The sequence below is a fragment of the Oreochromis aureus genome, linkage group 6 (assembly GCF_013358895.1).
Source record: "Oreochromis aureus strain Israel breed Guangdong linkage group 6, ZZ_aureus, whole genome shotgun sequence".
Taxonomy (NCBI): Eukaryota; Metazoa; Chordata; class Actinopteri; order Cichliformes; family Cichlidae; genus Oreochromis; species Oreochromis aureus.
In genome coordinates, this window is record NC_052947.1 from 21,375,926 (window position 1) to 21,399,208 (window position 23,283).

The 23,283-nt window shown below is 40.9% G+C and overlaps 1 protein-coding gene across 1 annotated transcript; it reads left to right on the forward strand.

Moving 5' to 3' along the window:
- The first annotated feature begins 2,811 nt into the window (after positions 1 to 2,811).
- Positions 2,812 to 19,578, forward strand: spock3 (SPARC (osteonectin), cwcv and kazal like domains proteoglycan 3). Its single transcript, XM_031751011.2, has 11 exons — positions 2,812 to 2,960; positions 3,131 to 3,253; positions 11,544 to 11,583; positions 13,302 to 13,410; positions 14,116 to 14,224; positions 14,365 to 14,473; positions 14,709 to 14,822; positions 14,912 to 15,133; positions 15,960 to 16,022; positions 16,107 to 16,244; positions 17,285 to 19,578. The coding sequence occupies exons 2-11, from the start codon at positions 3,131 to 3,133 to the stop codon at positions 17,437 to 17,439; spliced, it is 1,182 nt and encodes a 393-aa protein (XP_031606871.1). The 5' UTR covers positions 2,812 to 2,960; the 3' UTR covers positions 17,440 to 19,578.
- Positions 19,579 to 23,283: the final 3,705 nt, after the last annotated feature.

Consider the following 23,283-nt stretch of genomic DNA (forward strand, 5'->3'; position numbering starts at 1 on the left):
GCATCGCTATGCTTGTCTGTGTGCGAGTGCTCCCTGTGTCTCTCCTGCATATGTCTCTGACCACATCTACATCTTTAATGTCTGAGACTGAATAATGTATGAACCTCCTGGCCTTCGAAACACACACACACACACACACACACACACACACACACACACACACACACACACACACACACACACACACACACACACACACACACACACACACCTCTTTTGCAGCTTCCTATTGCACAAATTTCATAAAGCACAAAGGAATGGCAAGCCATGAAAAATACAAATAAAATAAAATGTCATAACCAAGATTAAATCACTTTTTGTTGATCAACAGTTTAGAGTAGACCAACGCTTCCTGCTCTTACAACCACCATGGCTTTTTCTACTATCAGCTTCCTGTTTACATGCTGCAAACTTCCTGTTGGAACAAACACAGAGTGCACTTCAAACATTTTCTTTGGGTTGTCTACATCTAGGTGTGCTTATGCGGTTGACCATTTATCTTCCAAGTTGTGCATGGCCGCATGGTGCACTCTTGTGTGTCTCTCTGATGCAGTCATGCATGCCTCATAGTTCTAATTTGACTTTCAGATGTCGGTACTCTGTCATCCTTTCCACATGCCCACACACACTCTTCTGTAGATGTGAAGCTAAGGTCAAGGTTGGTTTCTACAGCAACTGTGCATTATAATGCCATGACCCACCTGTCCACCAGGACTCTCTCCTCTCAGCCTGGTAATAATCCATAACCGCGTGGTTACAAGGCTTTTGCTCTTTTTCTTTTTAAATCATCATCATTTGCGTCGGGTTGACAAATTAAAGGTAATATCTGAATAAATACATCCTCACTGGGTCACTGGATATATGGAGGAGGAAAATGAAGTGATATTCTTAATTAAACTTTCTAGCATCATCTTTAAAACAGCAGACGAGGAAATTTGGAAAAACTGTGTTTCATCTTCCAGAATGGGGGAGGGCATGGTGTTGGAGTGGTTAACAGGGTTTTCTCACCTCAAGAAAGGTTTGAAGCTGCTGGTCAGCTGAAGCGTGACGTTTGGGTGTGTGTGTCCTGTGGTTTAGATAAATAGGTTGATTGGGTATTCTAAATTGGCTACTTTTGTAGATATATGAATGTTTGATTGCCCGTCTCTCTGTGTTGCCATTATGATGGACTGGCGATGAGCCAAAGGTAACACTGGGATAACTGTCATTTAAATAATGTATATATTAGAAACAATATTGCTTCAGTTACATGGAGCATTTCTCAATAAGCCATCCTGAAGAGGATAGTTAACTTAACAACTGTATAGTTTGTTGCTGGTTCCTTTTTTCCCCTTTAAATGTGCCACCCATCAAGCTACTTTCAGCTGCTCCCTTGTCACAAAGGTTCACCACAGCAGGATGCCCCTCCTCACACAATCCCTGGAAGTGAACCAGCAACCTTTCTCTTGTCAAGCTAATGTGTTAACCACTACACTATGGAGGCAAGGCATGAGCCATCACATAGCTGTAAACCATAACAATAGAGCCACAATGTGGTTCCTGAGATGTTCTTTGAAAACCAAAATTGCTGCCCCACACAGAGAGCCACTGTGAGGAACATCTTGGACTTTGCATGTTCAAAATAGGGCTGACCTAACAGAGAGTGGCTCCACCCATATCCACAGATTATACAGAGTGGTTTGTTTAGGTGGATTTCTGACCTTTCAGCTGACCTTGGAGTCAAACTCTCTCACACATCACTACTGGGCAAACAGCGCTGACGAGACTGATTTATTTGGGAGAAAAACACTTTTCTCTTTTTCTTTGAATTCATTTTTGATCATATTTTTAATTCTAATAATTACTTTTATTATCATTTTTACAAAATATAAAATGTCTCTGCAACCTTCCTCCCTTTATGATTAGGCTATGTAACGCACACTGTAAAAGAAATCTGTATTTTAACAGGATTTTAATAAAAAAAAATTTACAGAATTTTCCTGTTATTTATGTTGTTATTAGTCTGTGAATTAACTTGTCTAATGTAAAATAACATGAAAAAACTGCGCCTGTGAATAAACATGATTTTTGCACATTTTGTTAAAAAGAAAATTTATTTATTTTTACAACCAAAAACACACAGTCACAATTTTACTAAAATTTCACATATATTACTTTGTTTTTTTTTTTTTTTTTTTAAAGATTGTTGTTAAATTCTCGTTTTATCTCGTGCTATTAGTCTGGTATTAATCCCATTAATATACAGCACCAGATAGTTTACGCTCATACGTGACATTTTCTGAAAAATACAGTGTTACTTTATTAAATTAGGATTTTTTTCTTTTAAAGATATGTTTGGGATTTCATTTCTAAAACTCTTCTTGGGAACAACCAAATATTAGGCGGAGAATGGTATTATAATCTATATTATAATCTATATATTTAAAAGCCATCATTACCCTTGCAAAGCCAGGTTTGCGGTAGGCCTTATTTGACTGCTGGAACAGTCCAAATCAGAACTGCACATGAACTGCTCTCCCCAAGTCATTTCAGAGATATTTTTTAAAATGTGTTTGTTTTTACCACCTTTTGTGTATTTAATTAAAAAAGTATACAAAAAACTGTACATCATAGATACTGATAGTAATTTCTTGTTGGAGTGCGAATTACAATAGATTCTTGCACAAAACTGCACGTACTGAAGACCAGCGCTACAGCTTTCGTAAGCGGTAATCACTGGAAATCACTTTAGCTGATAGCAGCACCACATCCAACAATCAGGAGCGTCTCCGCCGCGCGGATAAAAAAAAAAAAAAAAAAAGGAAAAAGACAGAGCTCGTGCACGCATTCGAGCGCGTTCCCGTTTTCTGCTGCGCACAGACAGCCGGTGCGGAGAGACGGTGAGGGAGGAGAGGCTGCTATTACTAGTGACAGGAACGGCAGCGAGCACATACAGTCTGGAGAGCAGCTGATGCGACAAGGTAGGAAAAAACCACCAGAAAGCTCCGTGTTGATATTTTCCGAGCTGACGCTCAGCATTCGTCGCAGATGCGACGCAGATTGAACTGCTTCTGTTTCAGCGCGATTGCGGTGTCCTACAGCCGGATCCACTGTCCTCTCTCTATCTGTGTGTGCTGTTGTGTGTCCGCAGATGCTGAGCGTCGCCTTGCTGTGTGTGTGCGCCGTCGCCTTTGGACACGTCTCCGCTCGCTCCGACAGCGGCAATTTTCTGGATGATAAGTGGCTCACGGGGAAATGGGATAAATTCAGAGATGTAAGTAACATTTCAGGCTTATATTATTATCGCCCCCCACCACCCCAACTCCACATTATCTCATTTACGCCCCGCTCCAGCCCCCCTCTTTTCTCTCCCTCTAGCCACCCTCATTGGTTTGTGATCACGCGCTCCTCGTTTTGTCGTTGTGTCCAAGCGCCGCGTCACGGGGCCCGTTGTGCCGTTTCTCACACGTTCATCAGCCGCTCCGCTGAGACAGTAAACACACTAATAGCGATGCTGGGATGATCCTTGCCTGTGAGTGTGTTTCCGCGATAGCAGTCCCTGTTTAGCAGAGATAGCCGAGGCCTGTGCGAATCACAAAGGCGCAAAGCTGTCTGTGAGGCACCACAGAGTCCCCCCAAAAGGGGGCCTAATTATAATAAGCAGGTATGAGGAGAGAGTCAGCAGCAGCGAGGCCTAGATGAACAAAGTAGAGCGAGTCCACTTTAAACCCACACACCGTGGGTCCCTGTGGGAATATTAAAGGAATATAACGCGATATGTTGTGCGCCTTGTGGTCTCCTCTTTCAACAGCGTCTTCACTAGCTGACTTCAACAAGGTGCTGTCAGCCACGATTATCCTGACGTGGGTATTTAGGGCCACTTAGTGAAGTTAATGCCGCCACTGATTGTCATGGCACATACCAGCAGCCTCTGACCATGTGGTCCTGCTGCCAGGCTGCATGCATGTGTCCCATAAACAACAGTCATTCTTTGCAGTAATGGAAACACTTTTTTTTTTTTTACCTTGAGCAATACTTAAAGATTTTTTTTAGCTTGTAATTAAAGGCATAACATCTGTATTATACAGATAAAAAACTGGAAATTGTCCAGTAGGCTTTAGGTGGTGTGTATTTGCTAAAAAAGAAAAAAACATGTCTTCCCTCTAGGCACAGATTAAATGGCTCCACACCAGGACTGATTTGTGCAGGCTTGAACTTGTACTCACACACAAGATGGGATATATGAAAATAAGCATGTCTGCACATAAAAGTCTTTATGTACTGTACCTCACTGACTGAAAAACAAACAGATTTAACATGATAGAAAAAATGTACTCCAGCTCTAGTGGTTTTACCACACTGCTGAGCAAATGCACTGGGAATTGTTATCTGAAGGTCCTTGACGTGTTTGATATCCGACAGAGAGGCAGAGCGACAAAAGCGCAAACGAAATGTATTTATTTCTTTTTTTAAAACTAAGAAAAAGTGCTGTTTTTTATACTCGGCTTTCTGTGTAACTTGTACTTATTTGTCTCACTTTCTCTGCCAGTCACACTTAAGTGTGTGATCCCATCAGCTCAGGTGGAGCCATGTGATACATTCAGGTCCAACTATTGAACAGGATTTGGATTATCCAAATAGAGTGTCAGAACCAAGAAGAGAGGAAATGTGATTAACTGCGCACCGTGTGCTATTTAGGATGATCTGTCGTCCTGAGCTACAAGAAGGCAGTAGAAAGAAAGAGTTAGCAGAGCTTTGTTACTGTGTTAATGCGTAAGAAGTGATAGATAGATGGACAGATAGACAGGTGAGAAGAAGTGGCAGAGTAATGAGAGTGGAAAGGAAACATGAAAGCATGTAGAATGATTGTCGGTGAGCTGAAAGCTTTGTGTGCATTCACATCTGTGTGATTTAACCTTGAGGCTCAGCAGGCATTAGAGGTAGGGGTGGAGAGCAAAAGTACTGAATGCTCTGTATATACGTGTGTGCCTTTCATTTCCCGTTTTGAGGTTGTGTCCCAAATTGTCTGTCTGGTTTTTCTTTTTTGCATTCTTGCACGCAGTAATGTATCTGTACATTTTATAAAGCAGCTATGTTCAATCTATTCATCTTTCTTTTGTATATTTTGTATGCATTTCAACTCTGTGGTACCAAAGTCACAATCCAAATATAGGTCCATTAAAATCTAAGTTTTTAAAAAAGAAATAAAATCATATTCAGTGCACCTTCTCTCTGGAACTAGATGAAACACATCTGTTGTTAGGCTTGCTGTGTTTGTAGATAATTAACACCTGCGCAATGCTTCTGGAGTCTAATTTCCGATTCTGTTTCTGTGCTAATGATGATGCACTATAGTTAGAGGTGATGGCAATTTGACTGATACAGTCATGCATTAAGGAACACAATCACTTCAACAGTGTCACGCTGCTGTCACATACTGTGTGCACTCGCTGTACAGAGGTTAGAGCTCGAGGGGCCAGCGAGCAGCACAGGAAAGCTGCAACCAACTGTCACAAGACATCGAGCACAACTTGTGAATACATATGAACTTTGTTTTGGAGACATGGCCTACATAATGTTTCTATACAGGAAGTGAAGTGGTTACATCAGCTTGTTTTTTAAGTTGGGGTTTCCCCTGCAGGGATTTAAACACTATTTAATTAAAGTCATGTGATTGCAATGCATGAAGTTGTCTTTTAACTGTTCTATACCTGTCAAAGATTCACAAAGGACCACAAATTTAAAAAAAAATATTCCTATAAGACTTTGCCAAATGACCAAATAGCAGGCTAGGTTATCTTAAACATTTCCTCTAACTTTAAATGTTGTGGGTGTTGCAAATCCTTGTGTGCATCTGCAGTTATGCAAAAGCCACCCCTCGTTTCTTTACATTGTGCTACCAAGGATCCAGGCTTTCTTGTTTTTGGTTTTTTAATGGTCTTGACTAATAGTTTTTCAGGCTTTCTGGTCTTTCAAAGTTTTTCACTGGACATTGGCTGCTTTTTTACTCATTTTCAGCCTAGTCCCTGTAACTGTAAAATGTTTTTATTTTATTTGTTTGTTTGTGTGTTAACACTGACCTACGAGTCAATCAAGCATAAAAAAGCACCTAACTCGAGGTTTGAGCCAGTTGTGTCTACAAAGCAGATGACTTAGCAAAGAACCAGTTTTAAATTGTATGTTTAAGCACTTTGTTACTAGCGGCCTGTCGTAAAAACACAGAATTTGTTCCCGTTTCTTTAGTTGAATTTATGAAAAACGCCAAAGATAATTTGACATGTATAAAATTGTATTTTTGCACCAACAAGGTGAATTCCAAAGAGACACTAGCCAACAACTTGGTGTGTCACAACAGGCGTGCAGCATGTCCTTAAAAAAATTTGAGGAAACTGTGGAAGACAAATGAAGAAGTGGCAAGCCTTAAAAAAAGAATCTACAGCAGATGAACAGTATCTAAAAGTTATGAGAGATAAATCTGGCCCTGCAGTTGATCCGTCTGTGTGGGATCATCTTGAAAAATAAAGCTGGTCATACCACACACTGACTTTCAAGCACGTTAAAATTGTACAAATTATTTTTCCTTTTCACTTGTATGTTTACCTATTTCAGTAAATCTCTGCACCAATTTCCATAAAAATGAAAAGTGATAAGAGGTGGTTCAAGACTCGTTAATTGCAATAAAAACAAATGGAACAAAACTGAAAACAGTTTAAAGCAACTTAAAAGCTAAAAAGGATTTTTTTTAAATAGTGAAACATACACAGTTCTTCCACCAATGCACCGGGATTCTGTGCACAACTTTGTGTTCCTGTGATTTTCATTTTATATGTCAGGCCTGGATTTTTTTTTCATCTTTCAGCAAGAGCCATAAGTGGGTTTCATGCTAAGTGCACTATATGGGATCTTGGCCACTGGTTAACCGTTAAGTCCTGTTAGGGTGGCTGTGGAGGCCTGGGGCTGTCTTATTCAGCACTGGTGCCATCTCAGTTTTTAGACATTCTGCTTCTCTTGCTGGACCTTGGCCTGCTTGCAGCACTGGCACAGAGTGAAGAGACTGTTAACAATTGGAGGAAAAACACGATGAGTGATGCGTGATGACATTCACGCCAATTTATTGTGTGGTATATTATAGGAGGAAAATAACATCTTGTGTAGGCCACTCTCATAAGAGCAGATTATACCTTTTTGTAGTCGCTCCTGTCTCTGTGTTTTCTCTGTATGTGTGTGTGTGTGTGTGTGTGTGTGTGTGTGAGAGTCCTACACTGTTTGTGTTGTGGAGTGTGAATGATGTAGGAAAGGTACAGAGCTTCAGGCGTTTTCCACTTCAAAGCACCTCAGTGTAGATTTGTATGTGTTTGCGAGTGCATGCATGCGACAAGCTTGAGCAAGACAAGCAGAGCTGGCACAGTGAAAAAATGTACATATTTCTCCTGTTGGACATTAGGAGGAAGGCAACAAGGAGGTCATTAGGATGCAATTAGAAACACCGAAATCAGATCTGTGAAAATGTGAAGTAAAGGTGAGAAAAGCGGTTGTCGGAAGCAAGATAGTCACTAGGAAATGTTTCTACAGGCATCCGGATAAAACCGCATCAAATCGATACCCACAGCAGCAAATTAGGGTATTAGCCACACACTGTTGTGTTTGCATGATTTGGTGCACATGAGGAAAAAAAGGCTGTTAGAACCATGAGGGAGAGCGAGGAATAGAGGTGGAAACAAATGGAGAGATAAATTGAAAAGTTGCTATTTTCGAGCGCACTCAGGAGACCTTTAGGTCTATTGTTGAATTTTAGGTTTTCTGTGTTTTTTAGGAAAGTGGGTGGTGGGTTGCATGTGCACTGAAGTGCATTCTTCCAGTTATTTGATGTTTTGTAGTGCTGACAGATTCTGGCACTGCAGTCAGGGCTGTAGTGATAAGTATGTTTGTTTGTAGAGCTGTCTGTGCATGGACGTGCGCTCATGTGTGCGTGTGTGTGTGAGTCCGTGCTTGTGTGCGTGCGTCTGTTGATTCCATTAAGGAATCAGACCGCAAGCACTTTTGTTGTCTTGACTGGTCTAGAGGGCCTGGCCCTATAATGCAATGTTCTCATTATTCAGTCTCCACAGTTTGCACTGCTGGAAGGGGCACATCCTGAACAGAAACAAATACCTCACTATATGGCTTCATCTCTGCTCTGTCTGTTTTCCTAATGCTAAGAAAGACCTCAGATGGTGTGTGTAACTCTAAGCAAGAGAAGCAGATGCTCACCTTTACCGCAGCGTTTTTTTTTTATCATTTGAAGCTAGAGAGACACGATGTGAAGAGTACCAAAGAGTCTGTAGTGAAGGTCAGGAGGATTAACAATAAAGGACAAGATGGAGAAATTAATTAGAGCTAAGAAAGAGCAAGAGTTGACCCTATTCCTCCACACAGCAGGCAAGGAAGCGAGACACAGGGAGACACTCTTGACAGTTGAAGTCATCTTTTTTTTTTCATAATGGGGATGTTGGGGCAAACAGCTCCAGTTCAACAGTGTAAATCATTCTACGTCATTGTCACTTATAGACTACAAAAAAAAGTAAAATAGAAGCATTTGCTTTGCCTTCATACATTTAGTATAATTAGTTTAAGTCAAGCTACAACATTGAGTCATATATTGCAGGTCAGCATCTCTGTCGTTGTGAGCAGTTCTTTCATTGGTCCAAATACAGGAAGTCTGCAGTACTGTGTGTTATGATTGCTAAAAATCTTAAACAAAACTTTGCAGAAAAACTGCAGAAAGAGATCAATAATCTATACAAGTGAACTGGAGTAAGATGTTAGAAAAACAGTGCAAACTTGTCAAGCACATCCAAAGTAGATAATTTGGAATAGCACACTGCAGTACTTCATATTTGTAAAAGTACACTCATATTCCCAAACGTCCTGCCATGCCAGAGCTGTAAAGCTCAACTTGGCTGTCTTCTTCTTTTTTAAACTTCCTTTCATCTTCATTTAAGTTTTTAACCTGTGTTTGGTGGAGCACATTTGTCTTTGCTGTTGTGTAGTTTCTCACTGTGGCCCAAGCAAGAACTGCTTCATAACTGTAGTTACTCTGGCCTTCCGCTGTCACTGCTTTTTCACAATTCATCTCTCTCCCGTTCAAACCACTGCAGCACATCGCATTTCTCCATATACAAAGTGATGTATGGCCAAAATATATCACAGCAGCACAATTAATCTGCTCTGTACGAGGGAGAACGGAGGAAACTGTGTCCATAGAAATCAGAGGCCACCAAAAAAATGTTTCTTTGAAGCCATACACTCATACCTAAACTTATTTATGTATTCTAAGTGAAATTATGAGTAATAAAGTAAAGACACATACTAATACAGAGACAGACAGAAAGGTCTATGGCTTGTTATTTTCATTTTCATTCATGTATTAATGTGCAGCAGACTGATGTTCACATTCATAATGTCTAATACTGCAAACGTCATGCTGTAACTTCTTCTAGAGAGACACTTAGCAAACCCATTTCAGCAAAGTGGCCTCCAATCACAGTCACATGCTGAAGATTACTGCACAAAGCAAGCACGGCTTCACTGTTTTGCATTTGAGTACGCACAGGAAGGTCATCAATAAGGAAGTCATCTCCATCAGTACTGTGGGAGTTTTTCACTTTGTGCTTTTACACTTCAGCTTTTGAAATCTGTGGGATGTTTTTGTTCTGTTTGTCCAGCTGTGGCCACAACAGCAGAGGGTCAGGGTTTTTTCCAGAAGCAACTTCTGTTTTCCAAGTTAAAAATTTGACATTATGGGGGGTTTTGAGGGGCAGAGGTTTTTCCTACTTTGGAAGTCAAGTTGAGGCCGTTGATGTATGAGGCGCTCTCATAGGTCCTGGGACAGTTTCTGATGTATTCACAGGTGGTTTTGTCATTCTTGTGTTGTGGTTTTGCTTTAAATGACTCCAGTCATAAATAGAACATGAACGACGTCCTAATCATTCCTCATCCCATATTTAGGGAAGAAGAAGAGCCTAAATAAAAGGAACTCCACAGAACTGAACCATCAGTGCGTGATTTATGAATTTCCAACTACAATTTATCACTAAATTCACAAGGAGAGTTTTTGGTCTTTGTGCATTGTAGTTGCACTGAAATTAGTCTTTCTTATAAGATCTTTAAGATATCTTTCTGATCTGTGGCATGGAGGTTAATGGTTGCTTTTTAGACCTTAGATTCATTCAAAAAAAGGACTTGGGTGAATATTTGGATTTGGAATAGTCTCTTTGTGTTTTCAGCTGCATTGCCATTATGTTTAAAACACAAATCCCTTGTCGTAATTGTATTGTATTGTATAGTGATTGCACTGAAAACACTAAATATGACAGTTTTATAAATTATTTATGTTTTTTGATTACTGTATGCAAACATCATGTATGACTAAAAGGTTTAGTGCTTGTACACACATACGAGAAAAAACATTAGCTTTTGGATTTTTCGTTTATTCCTTGTAACGGATGTAATCTCCGGGGAATAAACATTAGTCAGTAATGTGTGTGAGTGTGACTGAACGTGGATGATAAACACAACAGAAAGCAGGCAGGTGAGACAACAACAAAGGGTTACCATTGTGACAGAGTCTGAGAGACCGCGGTGCGGTGTTGGGTTTGAATGGATGCCCAGAGACAGAGGGAGAGACCAGACAGTGAGATCTTTGACCTCAGCAAAACAACACAGAGCTCACAAGTTCTTAAGCTCCTTTTACATTTGCATCATAAGCCAGCACCCGCTGGGTGTGTCTCCATCTTGGCCTTCTATTAAAAGCTGGCAAATTGCTCACCTCTGCGGATTCCTTTTTTAGACTGTGGGAACATTTTCACAGGCAATGAACCGAATCATTCAACTACACCAAGGAAGATTTTAATGGAGCAGAGCATTTTGTAGCATGTTAAATATAAAAATGAATCACTTATATTTTCAGGTTATATTTTTTTTTAATCTCTGTCAGGCTTCTCCTTATGCAGAGAACATAAATAAAGATCTCTTAGTTTGCACATTTTTATAGAGGTGCTCTTATGATACCACAATTAAGCTTCTCTGTTAATCATCCTTTTTATTTCACTCATATCCAGCTAGTAACAGCAATTTTACACACCTTAAATGGTGCAAAGCTTCACTAGCTGCACTACTATTGCACTGTCGTGTATAAGCATGTGTTGCATGAAACAAATTTCTCTTTTCAGTGATATGAAGAAGTACGATAAACAGCACATGCACTCACACACAGTGAGACAAGGACATCTTTTATCTACGGAGAGCTACTTTCATAGCATCAACATTATCTTGACAAAATCAAAGCATGCTCAATGATACCTGATGACACTGTATGCTTGTGTGTGTGTCTCCAAGTGCTAAACCTAATCAGAATTAATTCCTGCCTCTCTGTTTCCGTAATGCTTTCTCATAAAGGAAGTTGAGGTTTGTATGACTCTTTAATCTGTAGTCTGTGTACGGTGATCATGTGTAGTGAAATATTTGCTTAATATTTGATCTGAGCAGTATTTTAATGATTTGTTTGTTGACTAAATATGTTTCAGGAGCCTGGAACATGGACTCCATCCAAGCCCTTTGATCAAGGTGGGTGTGACTGAGAAAGAGTCAGACCTGAAGTGGCTGTGTTAGTCCTAAAATAATCAAAATAAGAGGACAGAATAGTCATAGTTATATATTTATAACTTGGTCCATGTGTTCTTTGTGATTAGGAATTATAGGAAGTAATGTCAGGCAGGTTAAGCTTGGAGAGACTCATTTGATGAACATTTAGCATCTTCATCAGTCTGCAGACATACGGCCAGATTTGCTAAATGTGGTGAAAATAACACGTGAGCACAATCCCAAATGCAAAAGTTGTGCTGTTTCCTAAACACAGGCACATTCAGTTCACTTCGATATGAAGTGCAAACAATAACATAAGAATAAAAACATTCCACATTAAATATTGATGCAATTAGCAGTAAATTGTGTGTCACAAAAGTTAGTAAATCAGTTTTTGTACTTGATTTAAAATATCTTCCTATATTTTGCACCTTGAGAAAAGAACTTCTAGAAATACATATGCAACACAGACAGTCGCAAAAAGTTCCCACGTCTAACACACACGATCATGTCACTGCACCCTAGTTGTAAAGTGCATTAGTAAGTCAGACCCTTGGTGTATGCATCAATCTGCTGACGTAGTGTAATATGAACTGGTCAAAGCAGGAAAAAAAAGATGGATACACTTTCAACAGTTTCCTGTTCTTATAGAGGTTGTCACTCTGTTTGGCATCCACCAGGTTGTTGTGCAGGTTGATACAAGCCATGCTCATATACATATAAATAACATCATGGTGGCTCTTTCTTATAAAACCAGATTTTGTAGGTTTTACTTGTAAGCCATCCCCAATTATTTGAACTACAGCACCCAGCCGAAAAAAACAGGATGATTTCCTGTTCTTTTATCTTCTAATGTCCCATTGTATTACTGACAGTGCTAAGCTCTTACACACATCGAGGCACGTCAGGACATGAACTCTCACTTATCGCTGTATCCTCAAACGCATCCACACACACAGACATGTCAGGCAAACAATAGCATTAGATAGTGTATTGGTGGGTGGAGGCAGGATAATCTTCCAAAGCTGCTCAGGGATTACAGTAAGGTTCTTTAGAGCAAAGGTCATTCACAGACTGTTCTGGGAACAGCTAAGGGCCTTAGGTTTTGCTCATAGGTGACTCACTGAAAGCTGACACAGGGTCAGAAGCAGCTAGCTTGTCTTTATTGGCAGGGATCATACCGTCTGCTTCAGATTCAGATCCAAAATCAGCCCCCACCTTTAGTGCCATATGCCTCTGTGCCTGTGGGATCTGACAGTAGATCAGTTTGAGGATCTCCACAAGAGCACACATATAAATGACACTCAACGGATGCTGATGTAAGATCAGAAGTAGCCTCTAAAACCAGTTCCATCTGTTTTTAGCTGCAAGGATACTTAACGGCATTATGGCTCTGAGTTCAGTGTGGGAGACACATGGCCAGTGTACTCTGTGAATAAATACTGACTCAAATTAACACACACAAATGCACTTTAGCTTTAAACAACTTTTCACGTCGCTGAGATGTGAAAATAAAAAGAAAGGAAGTACATCGTTTAACTATGAACCATTGATCTAGATTTTGAAACAACAAAAAAGAAAAGCTAACCGTTGCTCGTAGTCTTACGAATTATTGGAAACTGTAAATAGAGAGGCTATAAATGTTGCATACACATGTTAAAAAGCCCTCATGTTTGTGTATGTCTCTTCTGTATTTTTAGGCCTTGATCCAGCCAAAGACCCTTGTCTGAAAATCAAATGCAGTCGCCACAAGGTGTGTGTGGCTGAGGATTATAAGACTGCCACTTGTGTCAGCCAGAGGCGAGTTAGGTAAGAGCACACACACACATGCCTGATATTTTAACAAGCCTGTGTGTCCAGCTGCCCCTTATTTTTCTTTTCAGATGTTTCTGTGATGAAGTAGAACATGAATGAGAGTGAATTTTGGAAAAAAATAAAATCAGAGTTTTGTGTTTTGCATTTTTTTTTTTAATGTATGGAGCATAATAAGCAGCAACACCAGAGGGGCTGCTGTTCTCCTTCTCTTCCAGCTGGTTTACTGGTTTCCAGTCTCTCTTGCGACTGTTGTGTGACATTACGGTTTGGTCCAATTACCCGAGGCACTGGCGCTTTCTTACAATGGACCCAAAGTCCTGCCAAGTGATATGAATGGGCTGTGTTTTTCTGTCTAGGACACTGCAGACTGGACAGAGGACAGTAACACCATACTGACCCCATTTCCCATTCTTAGCAACATCACAATTCCCACTACAGTGTGCAAGCAAATCAGAAAATAATCACACACAAATCCTAAATCCTCGTCTCATTTTTTTGAAACTGACGTAGGAACAAGACAATCCAGCACAGATCCAAATGCATAGAAAAGATTTAGATTTAAAGGAAACTGGGAGGGCGGGCCCGACGAGGCATTGTGATGAAGGCGTCATTGTCAAATGGTACTTCATTTGACATGTTTTAACACTCAGATGTTCAGTGAGTGTGGAAAACAACAAGTCTTTTCAATCTTCTCTCCAGCTTTAAAGATGCCAATCTGTACCAGAGTCCAGGGTCAAAGTGCACACCGTGCCCCGTGGTTCACCCCTCGCCCGTATGTGGAAGTGATGGCCACACCTACTCCACCAAGGTGCCTGCACACACAAACACATCATCTAATCACCTCTCACCCATAAGTCGCACTTCTTTCATTTCCCCCTGATGAGACATGCATCCTGATTCTGCTTCCTCTTCTGCCTCGTCCCTTCTGTCTCTGTCGCTCTCAATCAGTGTAAGTTAGACTACCAGGCATGCATCACGGGAAAGAAGATTACTGTGAAGTGCCCTGGCATGTGTCCTTGTCCGTCTCAGCTTGAACAGAGCTCTGCAGAGAAGAAAGGTACACAGTTTTGCACACTTGAATGCACACGCTGTAAGCCTGGGTGGGGTTTGCCACAGTGTTCAACCCCATCTTTATTATAAAACTCCTGCCCTGGTGAAGGGTCGTTGCGATAGCAAATTGCTTAAAGTTTCTGTGCCATAGCTGACTCTTAACTCCTGGTGTCCGTGAGGAGGCAGTACAACATTAAAGCGTCACTTTCCTGTCATTAATCTTTAGTGTCACTATTCTGCAGTGTGCAGCGAGTCGGAGCTGAAGGAGGTGGTGAGCCGTCTGAGAGACTGGTTCAGAGTGCTGCATGAGAACGGCAACCACAAGAGGGTCAAGATCCAGAAGCCAGAGAAGAACAGTGAGTAGGGTGGCTTTAGTGACACACTCAGTCATAAACAAAACTCTTAATATAGCCACCCACTCTCTTTGATCTCCCCCCACCCACAGAGTTTGAAGTTGGGGCATCACCTATTTGTAAGGACCCTCTGGGTTGGATGTTCTCCCGGCTGGACACTAACTTTGACCTACAGCTGGACCAATCAGAGATCAGGAGCCTCTATCTGGACAGGAATGAGCCATGCTCAGACGCTTTCTTCAAATCTTGCGATATAAACGCAGACAAATTTATAACCAGCTCTGAGTGGTGCACAGGCTTCCAGAGGTACACAGGTAAGGACACACCTGTTTTTTTACTGTTACATTGTTTGCACTGAATAATGTGCTCAGATCCTCGTGGAAGAAACACAAGGGCCCAGTTATATTAGTTTGCCGAGCTTTATTTGGAAAAGACATTTAAATTAGGTTAGTAAAATGATGACCTCAGCTGTCCACTGTTGCAAACATGGTAAAGATTCAGTTTAACTTTGGTGTTCATGCTCACTTTTTCTTTACAGAGACAAATTATTATTAACCTTTGAAATGCATTTTAAATTTCACCACCTAAATAAAGTGGTTTATATTATTTAACCTAGCCGTTTGCTTATAAACCTGCCTGATGGACTGATTTGTGATGTCTGTCCTGCCGCATCTTTATCGCTTTATGTAGCAGTTTTACTTTGCCATTCAGTCTCTTCTGTCACTTTAGCAAGCCATAATCAACTGAAATTGTGCAAAGGTTTGAAAACAAGATCTAAGTTTTCAGTCTCAAACTTCTACAGATATAATAATAAGAGAGACCTTGTATTCAGTCGCAGCAGCCTTTTTTTCTCAGCACTGAATATTATTGTAGTCTGTAGAGCACAATAAAATGCAAAACAGTGTCATACAAAAAAGAAATGCATGAAAAACACATTTGTATGAAACCTGGGATGAAAACTTGTTTTGGGGTATTAAAGGGAGACTATTTACCCACGAGTCACAGGAGGTACACAAACAAGCATCGATATGAAAGCACAAAAGCAGACAAAGGAAGGAAGATTTACGCATACAGATGCATTCCCAGAAAAGCAGACTTCTGCAGTCTGTCAACAGTGTGTCTCTTGTCGGTCTCTTTCAGATTCCCCATGCAAAGCAGAGCTGTCCATTATCAACAAAAAGCAAGCAGGCAAGAAGTTACTCGGTGAGACGCACGCAGAATCACAAATACGCGCACAAACGCTGTGCGGCCTGAACTCATCGTGTGTGTTTTGGCTCGCTCCTGTAGGTCAGTATTTGCCATCTTGTGATGAGGAAGGTTACTATCGGACCCACCAGTGTCACAGCAGCAGCGGCCAGTGCTGGTGTGTGGATCGCTATGGCAACGAGGTGGCTGGCTCACGCACTCATGGCCCTGCAGACTGCGGTAGGCAAGACATCCAAGCGTGTCAAGTGTGTGTGTTTAAGAAAATGAGAGACACACAGCATGATGGGAAAAATTAAGGGAGAGGAAATAAATCACAGATATCAATGTAAGCTCATGAAGCCTGTCATCTTTTTCTGTTCATCAATTTGCTGGAGGCTGGATAAGAAGATAGTTGCCACTGCCATGTGATTTAAATAAAAATTGAGCTACATCCACCAGCTAGGTAGTTTAGATTAGCACAGCAACTGAAAAGAGGGGAAACCTAGTGAGTGCGGCTCTTTCAAAGGCAACAAAATCCTCATGCTGTTTGTCCCAAAGCTCGATTTTTCTCACCTAAGCTTATCTCCACACTATTGCTTTAAGTGTAAGGCCAAATGAAATCTGTTTTGGGCAGTCATAGCGATATCTTTGGCCGCGACTCCAAAGGTGTGGCTGCATCACACAGGGAGAGAGGTTCTGGTCCATATCATTATTGTGCAGGCAAAGAGAGTCCACTGGACCAAAATTCTGTCAGAATCAGTGGAATATATTCACTATGTGACTGTAAATAACAGACAGAAGTAGCCATAGTGAGGTCACACATTGGTTAGTGAGTGTTTTTGCTCTCACAGTAATAGCTTTTTGAAGCCAGACAACTCGAGCACAGGGCAGCTCTGTCTGCAGCTAATCAGATTAATTGTGAACATGTCAGTCACACAATTGGGTATAAAAAGAGGATCTTAGAGAGGCGTAGTTTCTTAGAAGTAAACATAAGCAGATGTTCACTCAAAAAATGTCTAAGAACTGATGCAGCATTGCAAAGAATAGTGGTATAAAATTCTTCCACAAAGATGTGAGAGACAAAGTCATACAGAAAGCATTTACTTTAAGTTATTGTTGCTACAGGTAGTTCTACAAGCTGCTGAATCACTGGATGTTTTTCTCAGTGGTGTGTACAGTCCTAGGAAAGCTCTCATCTTCATGACTGTATAGATTAAATTTTTCCTATAAAAGTATCAGACTTTATTAGATCCCGAACTGGGTTTCTTTCCTGTTTCCAGGTGTGATTTTGGAATCTTCCGGAGACCTTGGCAGTGGAGACTCGCTGTTCACTGATGACGATGAAGACTCGTTTGTCCTCAATGACCAGACCGGTATGGATGACGAGGACATTGAAGATGAGGATGATGATGATGACGACGAATACCTGTCATAAATTTAAAAAAAAAAGAAAAAAAAGAAAAAAAAAGTGAAAACTGTTTGTTTGGTCAAACTGCACGTTTCTAGGTGACTCCCCGGGCAGATACTTAATCGTACTAACAGCCTATGGACTACTCTCTGTGTATTGTTTGTTCATAAGTTAGAAAAAAAAAAATCAGTATTCCTGGAAAAAAGTTTATGATTTCTGTTCCTGTTTAAGTATAAAATATGAGTGGTTCATGGCACTTGTTCACTTGTGTGTCAGCCAACCAGAGAATATTATAAGGACTAATCAATAGCCAATCCACTGCGTTGGATTTGGTCACATGTGCAAAGACCTTTCCCTTCATTGGACAGTCCGTGTCCTCCAGTCTGTGTCCTGTCTTTGAGCACCACTCCGATGCCCGAGTGTGTTGATGCCAAAGGCACAATGTTAAAGAGATTTCCCCCCTTTCTTCATTCCTCCATCTTCTCCCCCGCACCCACCTCTTTAATCCTTATCAAATGTTCCTGTTGTATAGGTGGGATGTTGATGATGTAGATAAGAGAATATTGCACTCTTTAGGTTTCTTTTGATCTTGATTTGTAACTGTGACTGTAACTGTGTGGAAAAACAAGATAAGAGTTAGACATGCTTCATTAGGAGAATTAAGGCAAAAAATAAAACCAACAAAAAAATGCCAGTTGGATAACAATCAGAAGCGATGTGCTAGCTGTTTTCAATGAGACACAAATCAAATGCTCAGCAACAAGGAAAGACAAATTACTATATGGCCGGTGGTGGTGTTGGTGGGGTATTACTGTTATCTGGTTTCTGATCCACTTTAGGATGAATACAGAAGATGAAACAGATTTGTCTTAGCATGTCCAATACTGCGTGATGTTGTTTCTATTGAACCCGAGGCCAAACCTTTGAGGAACTCAAAAAAACAACAGAGGTTGAGGTTGGGGGGCGGGGAATCCTTCAAGCGTTTATAGATGAGACTACGCTTGGATAGTTGTAAAGTGCTTCAGCCACAAATCTATGTGATTAAACTTGTTTATTGACCTTTAATGGGTCGATGAGCGCAAAGAAAACCGCTGAAAAATTGTTTAAAAGATAGTGTGCAGTTGATTTTTTTTTCGTTTTCACATACGAGTCTCCGACTTAACGTGTTAGCACACAGAGTAACAGAACAAGTCTCCTGCACAGCAGTAACAACATAGATCCATGCAGATCTGATGACATTATATGTTAGGGGAAGGTTAAAGGGGAAAGGTGTGCCTTGTAGTGGTGGTCGAAGTGGAGGAAGCATGATTTCTGGACTGACTTAAACGCACCGTTACACTGCATAAGAGCGGCTTCACTGTTAAGCCTGTATACTATTTGGACTTTGGTCTGGCATGTGTTTTGGGTCTCTCTTATGATGGTGTTACTTAGGCCATACTTCAGATTTTCTGATTTGTTACATAGGATAGCTAGAATGTAGATAAGCACAGAGATGCTTAGCAGTTAAGGCGTAAAAACATTTAGATTCTGCTGGATTTGAAAATGTTTTATATATTATACACTGGCTAGAGGAAGCTTTGGTTTAGACAGCTTTATATGAGAAGACAATGTTCATCTTACAGTGTTTGCTTTTACTTTGTTTCAAAAGCTTGATTTGTATCTGATCTGCTATAAACTACTTATTGTGTGTATCTGTCAGGGTTGAAAACTGAATCTGATCCCAGATGTGTATTGTCGATAAGTCACGTGACTGTCTATGCAGACCCGGGATCATCTAAGCTCCTATGTTAATTTTCATTGATTAGTCTGCCGTTGGGCTTCATTTTGGATCAAATATCTGTTGAAATTCCATGTTAACACATTAAAAGTGCCATGTAACTGTTTTTTTTTTTTTCTCCATCTCTAACTTTTGTTTTTTGCTCTCCTCGTTCGCTCTAACATGGAATTTCAATTCACTTTATGAACCGGAAAGCATTTCGGTCTTAAAGTGTGCCGTTTCATGAGTGTAACAACGTGCAAATCATTTTGATGACCTCAGACACTGTAGCCACTCTCAACCAATCACACACTGTCATCACAGCTCTGATAGTGTTTAAAGGTTATGATACAGATGCATTTTTTTACAGTCTATGTATGATTTGCTGAAATAAAAACTATATTGACCAATTTTGTCATCATCACACGTGTTGCAGGACGAGAATTTGCGCAGAAAAGCTCGTTTCTTTGTGAGAGCATTTCTGTTCTCTATTTCTGTTCTCTATCTCTATATTTGGGAAAAGAAAGATACTGCTGAGGCTTGTATGTGTGCAGGAGGATTGGGGCCACTGAAAAAAATTGGGTAGCATAAGAACTGAAACAGAGAACAGAAACATTGTCAGGAATAAAGAAGTTGTGGTGGGGTTTTGTTTGTTTGTTTGTTTGTTTTTCCAGTTCTGAAATCATCTTAGCTTCTCTAGCACACTTACAGAATTCTGGAAAACAGACCATAGGATAAGGTTTGGGAAATTATATATTACAATAAAAGCCCGAATATATTGAATAAACCTTGAATATATTGAATCAACCTCAAATATATGAAATACAAGTCTGATTATATTTTCTGTCCTGCGACAAAGAAATGGCTCTATACCAAAATTACTTTGGTGTGACTCCCCATCATGCATCAAGTTTTTTGACCTTTTCCTTAGATTTAAAAAAAACAAAACCAAAAAAAAGGGTCAAAATTCTGAAAAAACAGTCATGGCCCTCGTATTTTCCAGTGGACAAGGGCATTTTCAAACTGAAAGAACACACCTCATCTTCATTATTTCTAACAATGTTTCTGTTCCCCGGTTCTTAAATTTAGGAAAAGAAAGATGTTGCTGTGGCTTGTGTGATGTTAGTGCAAGTCAAGTGAAACACCCAGTTGTCTAGTGAGCAATCTTTTCTGCAAAATACTTCCACTTCTGCATTTTTCCTCATCATTATTCAGAGCAAAACTGCTTTTAAATTGCTGTATGACTTCCGCTCAGTACATGGACACTAGGGAACACGAAACGCACTGGAGTTGATCTTCCTGTTAATTTAGTCAAGGTTGTAAGGATCTAGAAAGAAAACAAAATTAAAAGGCAAAAAAAGAGAGATTCATTACCCATTTAATACAAAATACTGGCTGCGCTTCACACACACACACATATATGTACATTGATCAGGGTGCCCATGCTGACTCTTGTCTACCACTAAAAGCACCAACAATGGGCTTGTCAGTATCAAAACCGGACCACGGATCAATGGAAGGTGGCCTGGTCTGATGAATAATGTTCATCGTAACATCATTTACCTGGGGAACACTTGGTACCAGGATGCACTATGGGAAGAAGGCTAGTCAGCAGAGGCAGTGTGATGCCTTGGGCAATGTTCTGCAAGGAAACCTTGGGTCCTTTACTTTGACACGTACCGCCTACCTAAGTATTGATGCAGAATGTCTGTGAAGGTTCTCAGTCATCCAGGTCATCGTAGTCAAAGGAGTTTGCAAAGAAAAAAGCGTCTGGACTTCTTTAAGTTGCTTGAAGACGTTTCACCTCTCATCCGAGAAGCTTCTTCAGTTCTAAGGTCAAATGGCCGAGAGTCCCAGATTTAAACCCAGTGGGAGAATCCCCCCAAGGAGGGACAAAGGTCCTGGACTGTGCTGTGCACATTGAAGAGAATGGCAACCTCAACATTGAAGTTTACCGGAAGCCCACACACACAGACCAGTACCTCCTCTTTGACTCCCATCACCCTCTGGAACACAAACTTGGAGTATTAGGACCCTACACCACCGGGCAGAACATGTTCCCTCTAAGCCTGAGGGAAAAAGAAGGAACACACACATGTAAAGGAAGCACTGAAAACATGCGGTTATCCTAACTGGGCGTTCATAAAATCAGCAAAGATGCACAGAAAAGGAGATCAGACACCAGCGAGGGAGGATAAGAAAGACAGACGCAACAACGTTGTCATCCCCTATGTGGCCGGTGTATCAGAGAAACTCAGGAGAGATTTCTCCAAGCACGACATCCCAGTGTACTTCAGACCCAGCAACACACTCAGACACAAACTGGTTCACCCGAAAGACAAAACTCCGAAACACAGACTGAACAACGTGGTGTATGCTGTACAGTGCAGCGAGGAATGCCCAGACCTCTACATTGGAGAGACCAAACAGCCACTTCACAAGCGCATGGCACAACATAGAAGAGCCACCTCCACAGGACAAGACTCAGCAGTCCATCTGCATCTTAAGGATAAAGGTCACTCTTTCGAGGATGCCAATGTTCACATTTTGGACAGAGAGGACAGATGGTTTGAAAGAGGAGTGAAAGAGGCCATCTATGTCCACTGTGAGCGACCATCTTTGAACAGAGGCGGTGGTTTACGACACCAACTGTCTGCCATCTATAATCCAGTTTTGAGTTCCCTCCCCAGACGCCTTAACGCCCACTCACATCCTGGGCCATCTGACCTCAGGAATTCACATGACAAGGTGGGGCCAGGTTTCACAATGAGCTCACCCGAAACCCTGGCTGATTAGGTACCACACCCGCTTTCACACCTGGGCGCATGTGATTAGAGGATCACCAGGGGGTCCTTTGTCCCTCCTTGGGGGGATACTCCCACTGGGTTTAAATCTGGGACTCTCGGCCATTTGACCTTAGAACTGAAGAAGCTTCTCGGATGAGAGGTGAAACGTCTTCAAGCAACTTAAAGAAGTCCAGACGCTTTTTTCTTTGCAAACTCCTTTGACTATTGATGCAGACTATGTTCACCCTTTTATGGAAATGGTTATATCGATCGTTCGAGAAGGTTCATGTTTTTAAAGGGGAGATTATGCTCAAGGATTTTTTGAGAATTTGGTCTTTTTTCTCAGAATTCTGACTTTAAATTCAGAATTGTGCCACAGAATTATTTTTTCTTGGTAAGCTACGACTACGACGAGCTACGACTTTTCTCAGAGTTATGAAAAAAAAAAGCCTGAACCAAGTTGTTTTTTGTCCCCCAGTAGCTAATCCTCCCTCGTACATGTGGTATAAAACCCCAAAACATTTCAGAAATAAAAAACGCACCACATTCATTCACCAGTTCATTATTTCTCCACATTTTAAGCAGCATAGCTGCTTTTGGATGATGTCATAAACAATAAAAGGACACAACATGTGCCATGAAGTGTTTATCCAGGACATGAGAGAGAGCCAACAGCTGTCAAGAGTGACACACACAATGCATTACTGCATTATGTAGGAGAGAAACAGGTGAATGTTTCATGAGTCACATCACACCAACATTATGTACACATGCATACATGCAGGACATAAAACAAATAAACACATAGAAAGGAGTGTGTAGAATAAATGGAACTGAAATAGGAAACTATTGATCTGTAAAAGTTAGTTTCACTGGTTGTGCTCTGAGAATAATTGTCTATGTTTTATTCAATGCAGCTCAGTGTACGCAGGCCAGAGCAACTTATGATGGGTAATAGTGTGTGTGTGTGTGTGTGTGTGTGTGTGTGTGTGTGTGTGTGTGTGTGTGTGTGTGTGTGTGTGTGTGTGTGTGTGTGTGTGTGTGTGTTGGCACGGGGCCTGTCAGCAGCTCCAGACAGGAAAGTCACTGGGTAAATATCAAATGTTCATTTTCACACACTCTCCTTGCTTTTATGTGCTGACCATAGAAATGCGGCGAGATACCATCTCTGTGGTCCACTTCCTTACACTAGAGTCTGTGGTTGGAGAAGGTCCAACAATAAAAAGTGGACTGCCTGTGTGTGGGGAGACAGGATGACTGAGAGCTGACGGGAAAGGCCTCAAATTGCAGGAAGCGCTTTTGATGTTCGGAAATCAGGTTTCTTGGATA

Coding starts and splice junctions, on each gene's coding strand:
- spock3 (XM_031751011.2), top strand. CDS start 3,131: ATGCTGAGCGTCGCCTTGCTGTGTGTGTGCGCCGTCGCCTTTGGACAC. Junction 14,474..14,708: donor GAGCTCTGCAGAGAAGAAAG/GTACACAGTTTT, acceptor ACTATTCTGCAG/TGTGCAGCGAGTCGGAGCTG. Junction 16,023..16,106: donor AGCAGGCAAGAAGTTACTCG/GTGAGACGCACG, acceptor TCGCTCCTGTAG/GTCAGTATTTGCCATCTTGT.